Here is a 12,426-nt window from a genome sequence, read left to right as displayed (position 1 = left end):
TTCAGCTCGTTCGTCCAGCGATCCATGCATGGCCTCAACCGCAAGGGACGAGACTGATAAAATGAGGCATTGTCGCAGGTATATGTGTAGTACTGCAATACCACAAACAGATCAGCTCCAAATTACTTAAATCTAGCCTTTTTGCTAGTAACCACCGAGGCAAATCCAGATGTTGGTTTGGCCTTGGAGTTCTGGTTCTGGAGTTGGTGGCATGTCTTGAGTCTTGACAGACTAGGTTTTCAATTCCCCATGGATTGAGGAAAGAAAAAGTGACGAATGTATGTACAACATGTTCAGTTACTCAGCTATTAGTATATCAGTCCTGGATGTGCAGGAACCATATGGCGAAGTCGTTTGTCCTGGAAAAAACACAGCTTTCAATGTCCATCAGAAGTTATAAGCAACAGTATCCTAGTACCATCCAAATTGAATTCACTAACCAATTCTTTGGTTTATGGGTCAGGGTTGGTTCCAGGCTAGTGGCACTGTTCACTGTTCACAATATCAATCACATAAAGGTTAGCAGAAACAAGCACACATGGGTTGAGCAATTAGCAGCCACCCCGGATGCAATTAACAGGACAAGACAAGCTGCGAAACTAGCATTCTCAGGAAATTCAGATACATACAGTTGCATCCATCATCCATGGCGTTTCTGTCGGTGAAAAGTGAAAAAGGCAGGCATCTCATTCTCAGCTCAGAATTTGCGGTAACTACTACAAGTGGTGAGGCACAAGGGGACCAGAGGTTCCATCAAAAAACAAGGGGACCAGAGTTAGTTAGATGAGGTCAACACCTGCTTAACCTGATGCTGATACAGGTCAAACACTGCTTAGTCCTCCAGCTCACCGTTTCCACGGGGTGACGGGGACCAGGCTTCTGTTCTGATGCAGCAGTAGCGACAACAAAAACCAGCCAGGCCTAGTTGTACAGTACCGGGCCATGCCAATGGGCACTGCAGACTTTTGTGACTTCGTGTGGTTGTATCGTAGCTCAAGTGGTACGAGTAGACTGTAGTCATTTACCTACAAGGACTGATTAGTTGGAAAGTTGCACTGTAGCTCGTTGTAGTAATGCTGCATTAATCGCTTGACCTTTCGATCTTGACATCAAGCAGGAGTGAACAACTTCGGTTGCTTGCTTCAACTAATAAAGGGCAGGGTAGGGCTGAAGTGGAGTCCAGTGCCAGTTGCCAGCATCAATCCCTGAAGATGCCCAGTCCAGCATCGGATTCAAAATGTCTTCCTTGTGCTGAAAAAGATGGCCATAATTCAGACTGTCAGTGCTAAAAAGTATTCAGAGTTTCAGAGGCCTCATCCCATGTATGTACAGTATTTGTATATATGCAGAATGCAGGCATGCTCAGCTCAGTGGTCCTAGAGAGTACGTAGAGTAGAGACCATGTTCAATGCATTGCTGTTCACACTCGATTGACTTGCAGGATGGCATGAGGAAGCTGGGGTTATCTGGATCAGAGAGATGAGTGGCATGCATCGTGTGAAGGCAGGAGCTGAGCAGAGAGGAATTGTCGCCACTCGTCACGGCATGAAATGAATGGTTGGATCTGAGGGGCACATGGACAATGGTGACCATGGCCATGGAAATGCATTGAGCGCCGTCGGAATCCAAGGCACACACGCGGTAGATTGTACTAAAATGTGCTGTACCGCAGCGATTCATGCAGATAAAACAGTTCAGTCAGTGTAGGAACCACGCAGCACCAACTGCGCGCTGCAAATGCTGCATTACCAGTAGCAGTGGCCTCTCGTGACACTCGGTCCATACACTGCCATTCTACTGGTCTTTCTTGCAATTGCAAGGATTGGCCAATTGCTGAATTTGCTGCTGGGATGGATGATCACACTCGATGAAATATCTTGGGAAACAGCTGCAAGAGGCCAAGGAACCAAGCCACCAAGGACTGTACCACGGTACAAACCGTCGTCCTTTTCCCCCCCATAGAGTGCATCATTCTAAAAGGAACTTGTACCAATGCCCAAACAAAATTCATTTCCTGTTCGCTATCACCAGCCACGCAGCATTGCAACAAAATTCAGAAGTCCACCGCCGAAACCACGTCAAGCACACCAACTTTGAGTTCCAGGCATGAGTCGTATATAGGTCACGGACTCACAGTGAACAAGAATGAGATACTGTAGTATCTGATCCAAAAAAAATAGTAATAAATTGAGCAGAATTATCTGAACCACGAGGATACCAGTGACCTTTGTTCAGACATGGCTTCCTTTACTTTGCTCTGTTGTTGTCTATCTATACCACACCCTGATACCCACATTTTTTTTCTACCTTTTTTTTTCCTTAAGCAGTTAAGCTTAATTTATCTAGGGATCCTTTTTCGTGGCACTAAGCACTACTATGGTAGCATCATGAAGAAGCAAAAGCAGCTAGGCTTAAACAATAAGCACCTTGCAAAGTTACAGGACACTGGTAGCTAGCTAGCCCTCCAAGGACAATCGAATGCACACTTGGTGGTGGACGGCCGGGCCGGGGAACACGCCGCGGCGGCAGCGTGGCTCCTCACGATGCTGCGGACATGGGCATGGATTTCCTCTTGGCGGTCTTGCCGGCGAGGACATTGCCGCCGCCCCTGACGTCGACCTTGTAGTACTGCACGAACCAGTCAACGAAATGGCGGAGGCCAACCTCGAGCGAGGTGGCGGGGCGGTAGCCGAAGTCGCGCGCGGCGTGGCTGACATTGGCATGCGTGAACGGCACGTCGCCGTTGGTCGGCATCGTGACGACGCGCTTGTGCGCCTTCTTGCCGAGGAGCTTCTCAAGGATGGCGACCATGCGGGTGACGGGCACCGGCGAGGTGTTGCCGAGGTTGTACACGCGGAGCGGCGCGGGCCCGCGCTTCTTGCCAGACTTGGAGCCCGTGCTCTTGCCGGCCGTGTCGAGCGCGCTGAGGCAGCCCCTGACGACGTCATCAATGTAGGTGAAGTCGCGGCGCGCGTCGGCGCCGTCGGCGGTGCGGAACAGCGTGATGGGCTCGCCGGCGACGATGCTGCGGGCGAATGAGAAGTAGGCCATGTCGGGGCGTCCCCACGGCCCGTAGACGGTGAAGAATCGCAGGCCGGTGATAGAGAGCCCGTAGATGTGGTTGTACGCGTGCGCGATGGCCTCGCCGGCCTTTTTGGTGGCCGCGTACAGCGACGCGGGGCGGTCCGTGCGGTGGTCCTCGGAGAAAGGCGCCTCGGTGTTGAGCCCGTACACCGACGACGACGACGCCCACACGACCGCCGGCTGCGGGTCGGCGTGCCTCGCCGCGGCCTCGAAGAGCGCAACGAGGCCCGCGACGTTGGAGGCCACGTACGCCTGCGGCGCCCGCATCGCGTGGCGCACGCCCGCCTGGGCCGCGAGGTGCAGCACGTGAGTGAATGGCACCGCGGACAGGAGCCGCTCCAGCAGCGCGGCGTCGTTGATGTCGGCGTCCAGCACCACCACGCCGCGGGATGCCAGCAGACGCTGCCGCGCGCGCTTCAGGGACGGGTCGTAGTAGGCGTTGAAGTTGTCGAGGCCGAGCACGCCGTCGCCGCGAGCGCGGAGCGCCAGCGAGCAGTGCGCGCCCACGAAGCCCGCGGCGCCCGTGACGAGCACGGACAGCGCCCCGTCCCGCTGCGGCTTCGCGCTGCGCCGCACCTTCCGCTCCCACGCCGCGCCCCATCCGTACGACGACGATGTCCCCGAGCCTAGCAGGCTCCGGTGCGAGTGCCGAGACCGCGGCGAGGAGGAAGAGGAGGAGGAGCCGGAGCCGGACGCGGGCAACGCGGAGAGGCTGAAGGAGTGGGAGAGCAGGGACGGGTAGTGCACGGCGAAGAGGGCGACGAGCACGAGCGTGGCGAGCACGGTGGCGCGGAAGAGCAGATGCGACGATGCCGACACGAGCTGCTTGGCGCCCGCCGCGCGCCGCAGCAGCAACGCGTGCCGCTCCAGCTTGACGCCCTTGGCGGCCGCGTCCACCATGCCGGCCGGCATCCGCTCCTCCTCTGCTGCTGCTGCTGCGCGCTGCGGTGGAGTGGGGGTGAGGTGGTGGTGCTTCGGCGATGTGAAGTGGGGAGCGAGCGAGAGCGTGAGACTGATAGCGTGATGACAGCGAGGGAGGGCGTGAGATATAAAACGAGGTGGCCGGCGCGCGGGGCCGCGGGATTCGGTTGCCTGCTGCGGCTACGGTGGTTTAGCTCCCGAAACAGTAAACGGGTGTGCTTTTTAGCTCGAGTGGATCAGGATCACCGTGTCGGGTTGGGGATGCCGGACGGCGGACGGAGCCGGATGGCCGGATGCAATGTCGCGCTCACGCTCACGCTCGCGGGTGCAGTGGTGCAATGGTTCATGCGTCAGCAACGCAGGAGAAGCAGCCTGACTGCCTCACTGTCCGTGTGTCAGGATTCACCGCGTGAAGGCTCGAGGGTGTGCGCGGGAATGAGTGAGCTCTTGTCCGCTTTCGCCCGGTATCTGCCGGCCAATCACCTCCGTCCCAGTGCGCGGGAATCAGAGGAGTATTAAGGCCTGGTTTAGATTCCATCAAAATTTCAAGTTTTTTCACTCTCTCTATCACATTAATTTTTAGACGTATGTATGGAGCATTAAATGTAGGTAAAAAAACAACTAATTGCACAGTTTGGTTGTAAATCACGAGACGAATCTTTTGAGCCTAGTTAATCCATGATCGGACAAAATTTGTCAAATACAAACGAAACGTGGTACAGTATCCAGATTACAAAATTTTACAATCTAAACAAGGCCTAGTACGGAGTACTCCATCAGTCCAAAAAAAAAACGCATGGACTTGGAGGGAGTACTCATTTTTCTATATTTATTCAAAAAAATAAAAACAGTGAAGAGCAAACATTTCGTTGAATCGTTCGAGGCTCTCTACAGTGAGTAGGAGTAGGCCATTAGCAGGCTGCCTCCGGGCCCCATTTGGCGGCGCCACTACGGGAGAAGTCGGCGCTGGTCAGTTTTTGCTGCTCCTTTGAAGCTGTGATAAATCGAGTGCTCATTCCATTTACTTTTACCGGGCTTTTGCGCTTGACCCTCGTTCATGTCGTCTTCGCTTTCAACACTGTGCTAACACTACAGCGCACAATAGCTAGTGGAGCCTAAAAAATCTATCTTTGCAGTGTATTATGTGAGGAAAAGTTTCCGAGAAATTTTATAATAGTTGGAAAATATATGAACCATCCACGGGGCTAGATCAAACGGTGTAAAAATAGAAGGTACATATATATAAAAGTACTTAGAAGTACGAAACGATACCAAATTAGGTGGGTCAGTATCAAAATATGAGGACCAGTTAGGTGGGTCCGTACCAAAATATGGGGCCTCCTCCTCCCGGTTGCTGGCGCCCCCGCTAGCCGTAGCCGTAGGCATTATAAAAAATATGTTTTATAAATAGTTTTTCTCGATTAATTAGTTAGAAAATAGAAAAAAAATGAAAGAACTAGGAGGTATTAAGATACTTCCCCAACCATCGTAAAAAGAGTTCTAAAAGGGTTCTTTGCTTCCACAATCTAGGATTGATCTATAATTAGGCCCTTAGCTAGATCGATGTTGCACTCCTGTTTCCACTAAAAGAAAGTCATCAAAGACTATAATAATCTTCGATCATCGTGTTGTCTCATCAATGTCGGTACTTGCAAGGATAACATGGGGACCATGGATTCAATTTCAAGGCCCGATTTGTTTTCTCTCCATCCTTGACGTTTTCCTCTTTACTAACATGGGCGCTCTACTGGTGTACTGTTGAGTACCGAGCTGGGCGACAGCTTGTAAAGCTGTGGGAACGGAGGCACTGAGCGAGCTGATCCTAGTACGCGCAGCAGCTGCGGAGACTTTGATACACACCACTAGGAGGTTTTCCAGTGATGGATCCCCTGTGCTTTTCTCGGTCACCTTTGAGGAAAGTAGTATAACAGAGTCCCCGTACTTTGCCAAGCATTTTTTTTAGACGGCCAACAAATCGTCTTATGTAGTGCTGTGTAGTACGTAATTTTGATGACGTGGAGGAAAGAGAAGGTAAAGATCATTGTACTCATAAGCTACTCCCTCCATTCCTTAACATAAGTCATATAGTTTTTAGCACCAATATTAACACACGACTTGGGAAAGGATGTGCGACCGAGGAAAAAAAGGAAAATCAGGCCATCTTCTCTCTCCCAATCAGGTTACTTCCTAAATCTAAGGGATTGGTTGGGGCATGTGCTATATATAATGGGAATGTTTCCAAACTAATCGGCATATGAGCTGATACGTACCTATATTTTGGATTTTCTTTAGAAATCTATATGGCTTATATTAAGTAACGGAGGGAGTACTATTTAAGAATGTTCTTGCACTGTTGCATTATATGAGTTGTTCTAGTTATACAACTCACAATGTTCCTTTGTTCTATGCACAAATTATGAATTAAAGAAAAATCTTAATACTACTGGTTGCACTTGGAGGCCACAAATGAAGGCTCCATGGCGGTCCTCACAAGACACGCTACAAAAAGAATTCTAAAAGTTGTCGTGGAAACCCGCAACATTTAGACTTTAACTTGATATGCTCTAATCATCGTTCCAAATAATAGTTATTTAATCGATTTAGATTTCTAGAAAAAAAATTACCCATCGCTCCATCATAGAAAATACATAAAGTAACTCCTAACTTTTGCATCTAAAATACCTATTTTAGCTATTACGAAAGATAATTTAGAGTAACCCCTAAATTTGCATCTAAGGTGCACACCTCTATCTTTATGAAAGATAATACAAATAACTCCTAAATTTTAATTTTAACTTACTCACATCTACTATTATGAAAGATAATATAAAGTAATGCATTTACTTTGTATCTACATTATTTATGTTTGTTGTTTTAAAATTAAATTGGAATATCCCTCAAATCTAGGGCTAAAATAAATTATTACGGGAATAATGCAGTATCCATATAGCACAACATATTATTTTTTCCAAATTACATGTTTCTACCGTTTTAAAATTAGAAGTAGTCACAGATGCTATGTGACACTATATATGTAGTAAACATACATGCATCAAGGTAGATACTTATTTTTCTAGTTTACTCAATCATTAAAAATTACTCCCTTAGTAAACCATATACAAATGGCACTTACAATTCACATTTAATATATTAATACTCTATGACAACATATTTTGTAAGTCATTACTTTAGAAAATTATATATTGACCGAAATATTATAAAAAAAATAATTTCAAGCACTTTCCTACGATTTTATAGGTAGAAATCGTGTTACAAAACTAGTGGCATAAAAGTTGAAAGCCAAAGCCTAAACTCGTGATGTCACAAAAATGATACAAGAAGAATTGATATAACTTAATCTAAGATTTTAACTAAACGTATAGTAAAAACCATAGAGGTGCAATGCAAAGGATGCAAACAGTTATATGGTAAGTTTGTAAATTTATCAAAGTTCATGGCCAAGATGGTAAAAGAGACAACTATCGTAGGAATTGTGTTAAGATGTCTAAAGAATAATACTTGGGTGTGCGTAAAGCAATGGCAATTGTGTTTGCCCTGAGATTCTGAGAATGAACGTTCATCCGCCAAGGTAATCGGATCCTAGTCCTAGGCCACGTTTAGATTGAAAGTTTTTTCAACTTGATGAATAGTATCACTTTCGTCTTATTTGACAAATATTATCCAATCGTGGACCAACTAGGCTCAAAAGATTCATCTTGTGATTTCCAACTAAACTGTGTAATTAGTTATTTTTTTTACCTACATTTAATACTCCATGCAAGCGGCTAAAAATTGATGTGATGGAGAGAGAGTGAAAAAACTTGGAATTTTAAAGGAACTAAACAAGGCCCTAGGTGCGTGCTCCCTCACAGTCTGACGGCGAAGGTCAGCACACGGCGACCTACGCGGCGACGCATATTAGCGCAGACGCGACGCGCGACGCCGGGCGGCACGTGCGCGCGAGCGAGGCCTCAGGCCTGGCCGAGCAGGGCAGGGCCCCCGGATCGCACGCCCAACGCAATGACGCGTGGGTCCACGCGGCGGAGGCGCCGCCTCGGGGTTAGCGCCAAAAACAGAGGACGGCGCCTCCTTTGACTGCGTGCCGCTGCAACTGCTACCATCTCAAGCTGTACGGCTGCGTATGCATGCATACATACAGATACAGTACATATACAATATACAAACCGGGCCCCCCTTGAAGTCGGAGGAGCTGTAAAACTGCATGCGCTGACGGCTGGCGTTGGTTTCAGGTCGAAAATGAAACCTGCTCATTCAAAGGCAATGGCTGGCTGACAGAGGAAACTGGGAGCTGTAATGTATACCCGAGTACTTCTTCCATTTGGACGATGGATGCACAGTCACCACGCGATCGAGTTCGAGTGCAAGGTGAACAGACGGCGGACGACATGGCTCAGCTCACCCGGCTAGGCCAGCTCGAGTTCGACCGGCGGCGATGGCTGGCCCTGGCCGCAGCGAGCGAGCGAGCACCCTGCCGGTGGATTGGGATTGGATCGACGGGCGTGGGTCGGTGCCCGATGAATGCTCTCGGTCACGCTCACACGCCCACAGTAGCCACAGTGCACAGGCAGAGGTCACCAATCGGCAGCGCGTGCATCGGATTAAAGAGCCTCACATGCATGCTCTGTGCTCTCCATCGATCGGCGGTGCACTGTGCACGCGGGGCATGGCTCCGCTCCGCTCCAATGCGGCGGCGGGTCTGTCAGCCGCAGGCAAAAGCGCGTTCTGCGTCCAGCTAGTCTCCGATGGGACAGAGCTATGAATAGCAACTGAAGTGGGATTGGCCCTGTTTAGTTTTCAAAAATTTTCTCCTAAAGTATCACATCGAATTTTGCGGCACATACATGGAGTACTAAATGTAGACGAAAAAAACTAATTGCACAGTTCTCGGCAAAATCGCGAGACGGATCTTTTAAGCCTAATTAGTCCATGAAAAGCCTTAAGTGCTACAGTAACCCACATGTGCTAATGACCAATTAATTAGTATCATTAGATTCGTCTCGCAGTTTCCTGATGGGTTCTGTAATTTGTTTTTTTATTAGTATCCAAAAATTCCTTCCGACATCCTTCCGACACATCGATGTGACACCCAAATTTTTTCATTTCGCAGAACTAAACACAACCTAAGCAGTTTCGGCTTCACCTACACCAGTTCTTTCTTTTTACCGGTTTCGGCTTCACTTGACACGTAGCAACAAGAGATAAACGGCTTGTTCGTTTGGCTGTGGCTTAGTCGTAAACGATCGTCAATTTCCAGCTAGAACAATATTTTTCTCTCACACAAATCGACTAGTAATACTTATTCACGAACCAGCAACAATATAAACCAGCCAACCGAACAGGCTGAAACCTATTCGGCAATCACCTCGTCGCTCAAAAGTTGTCCATATAGACATTAAAATAATCTCTATTGGCAGGACGAAACACTGTGAGACCAGTCATTAAAGTAGTCTATAGTAAAAAGATACCCATCAACTTATTATCCATAGAGAGTAAAAAACATTATTTTCTTACTCCCCACTCTCTCTCCTTGTAGTGGCTGATGGATTGAAGATAGATACTGGTCTGTTCGTTTATCTTATAATTCGTATTTTTCAGCTCTTTTTTTTTAGTCGGGATAGTGTTTTTCTCTTACAATAAATCAGTTGGAACAGTATTTTAGCTTGTTTTTTCAGCGAAACGAATGAGACCACTTTTTTATCCTCTTTGGGACCAATTTTATACACTACTTAGTCCAAGTCCATATAAATTGTGTGAAGATAGCAATAGCTATGGACTGGTTACGTTATGTATATGGACTACTTAAAGAGATCCTTATTTTTGCGCCGGTTCCTTTTTACCCTTCCCAAAAACAGCTTGTTGCTCTGATGATGCGCAGCAATGTAGCCGGTTCAGTGGAAAGATTTACTCCAGCGAGCACCCGATAATTTTAAGGGTTACGCTAATTTTATTGGAGGAGGGGTAAAGGTATCTAGCGACAGATGGTCAGCAGAGAATCAGAGGTGACGCGCTTTATCAGGCAGAAAGTGAAACTGCACCGCACGGGATGTTTGTCGCTGCTGCCCAGTGAGATCAACCGGCCTAGACTAGTATACTAATCCTGATCCTGTAGTACCACTAGTTAACTAAATCAACTAATGCTGCGGGGAGATTGCCTAGGTATTCGTAACCAGGTGACACCGTGGGATATGCCGCGTAGGTACGTTCGTCAACTACTGGAACTTTGCAGGCGACACAGTCAAAGGCTAACAGCCTGTTCCCTGGGGATTTGGCTTATAAGCTATGACTTATCAGTCAACGAACAATATTTTTCTCTCGCACCAAACTAGCCAATAATACTTTCAGTCATGGCTTATAAGCGAAACCAGTCTAAACCAGGACGAATCGAAAATTAAAGAAAGTCTGGATCTGGTGGGCCGGGCTGGATTCTCGGTGGGCTTACAGCGCAGAGCCTGAGAGACACGGCAACGGATCTTGGTTGCCTGAATTTTAGTTCGGTTAGTCAGCGACTCAGTGCTCCACTCTATCATCAGCGCGGGCAAATGCTCACCTGTGCTCCTATTGCATTTGCCATCTGCGACCGTCAGCGTCCAGAACGAACTTGAGGTCGCAGAAACGACCAGCAGAAAACGGGAGCGTCTCCACGACTTGGAACGTGCGCCAAGGGTTAAATAGCGAACATCGCGCCCAGTGGTTCGCACGTTATTGCTGCACAGTACTGCAGTGTATAGCGAAAAAAGAAAGTGGTTCGTACATTTGAACTGGATTCCCTTTCCTAGTTTCTACGTGATGACGCACCAGCCACGGTGTCGGTGGGTTCTTCATTCTCCGCCAGCCACGCCACGCTATGCGTGATGCATGTGCAAAATGACAGTACCAACAATCAGTTGGATCGAACTCTTCCATGTACTGTACCTGCACGTGCTACATAGCAGACTCAGCATGCATGCCTGGGGACCCGGGAGCCAGAGGCTCATACATGGTCTGAGCGGGCCCACTCTCATCTCATCTCATGTACTCCCATGGTTTTATATGGAAGCTTCATGTACTCCCATGGTTTTACATGATGAGCGAGGTGGTGAACGAGTACACGACGACGCATGCATGATTCCATTCGCTCATGATCTCGTCGCTATCGACCCGTATCCGGATACATCGCAACATAAATACACCGACACACACACACACACCGGTCCTGAGCTTTTCTGAGTGAAGTCGACATATTGATGGCCCCTTTCCGGAGGGAAAGAACTAAAAAAAGAGAGGAAGAAGCATATTTGCATGTGCCCGAGCGCGATGGGATGAGACTTAGAAAAGACCAAAAAAAAAAAAAAAGAGGGGAGAAAGTCCTTGAGTTACCAGCAGGGGTTGATGCTTGCCGAAGCTGGATAAAAGAGATGACACCCGACTACTTTTGCCGAGAAGTAAAAGATTTGAGTGAGCTGGGTAAGGCCCCGTTGCGGAACGGACCATTCTGGGCCTGGAACTATTCCTCGGTAGTACAAATTTGTGCAGGAAATGGTCCGGCTGGGAATCAATCCTAGATAACCGAACGGAGTCTAAAGCAGGGACAACACCGAGCAGAGCAGGATGGGAAGGGATGGCAACGGGTACCCGCGACCCGTTTACCCGTGGGTAAAAACCCTATTAAGGTACGTGTTTGGGGGATTTTGCCCCCCACGGGTACGTTACTGGGTGATTACCTCACCCATCGGGTGAAGCGGGTATGGGTGCGTTCTTGTATACCCCAAACCCGTTATCCGATGGGTCCCCCGTTTGAGTATGACACATAGGTCCATCTAGTCATTAAACAGTATATAGAGAAGAAAACCCTAGCGTTCCAATTAATCCTCCTCATTCAGCAGCGCCGCAACTCAGGCGTCTCCGCGTCTATTCGCATCCGCTTCCTGCGCCGCATACTTGCATGATCATTCTGAATTTTTGATGATGTTAGCTTTGTGAATTGTGATCTTGTGTTATTGTTAAATGGGGATGGGTCACCCGATAGGTACCCGTTACCCACGCGGGTGATGGGTCTGGGTAAATTTGAGACCTGTCACGGGTGACGGGTGTTTGAACCCTGGTGGGGGCAGGTGTGTTCTTCTGCCCCCATCGGGTTTCTCACCCATTGCCATCCCTAATTGAGCTTCACCGACGACGGTGAACGGCAAGCCGCTGCTGATCACGCCGGGCGACAACGGCCCTCTTCCCTCCTCAAGACTTGGAGTCCAACTCCGTTAACAGTCTCTGCCCTGGGCAGCTCCCTGTTGGGCCCTTGGGTGGACTCAAGGCCCAGATAGGGAGACAGTCAACGGATCCAACACTTTTTTCTCTGTCAATTCGTCGTCTCTTCAGCAGAGACGTTAAATGGGAGAGACTATATCAAACAAATTATGCTGCCAG

General features: G+C 48.4%; 1 protein-coding gene across 1 annotated transcript; it reads right to left on the bottom strand.

Annotated features, from left to right (window-relative positions):
• Positions 1–2,136: 2,136 nt before the first annotated feature.
• LOC136476819 (UDP-glucuronate 4-epimerase 6-like) lies at positions 2,137–4,087 on the bottom strand. The gene has a single exon (XM_066474772.1). The coding sequence runs from the start codon at positions 3,994–3,996 to the stop codon at positions 2,539–2,541; it is 1,458 nt and encodes a 485-aa protein (XP_066330869.1). The 5' UTR covers positions 3,997–4,087; the 3' UTR covers positions 2,137–2,538.
• Between the last annotated feature and the right edge of the window lie 8,339 nt (positions 4,088–12,426).

Source organism: Miscanthus floridulus, chromosome 8 (assembly GCF_019320115.1).
Source record: "Miscanthus floridulus cultivar M001 chromosome 8, ASM1932011v1, whole genome shotgun sequence".
Lineage (NCBI taxonomy): Eukaryota > Viridiplantae > Streptophyta > Magnoliopsida > Poales > Poaceae > Miscanthus > Miscanthus floridulus.
This window is presented reverse-complemented; position numbering and strand designations above follow the sequence as displayed.

Excerpts from the sequence above, each read along its gene's own strand:
- LOC136476819 (XM_066474772.1), bottom strand. The coding sequence starts at position 3,996 with ATGCCGGCCGGCATGGTGGACGCGGCCGCCAAGGGCGTCAAGCTGGAG.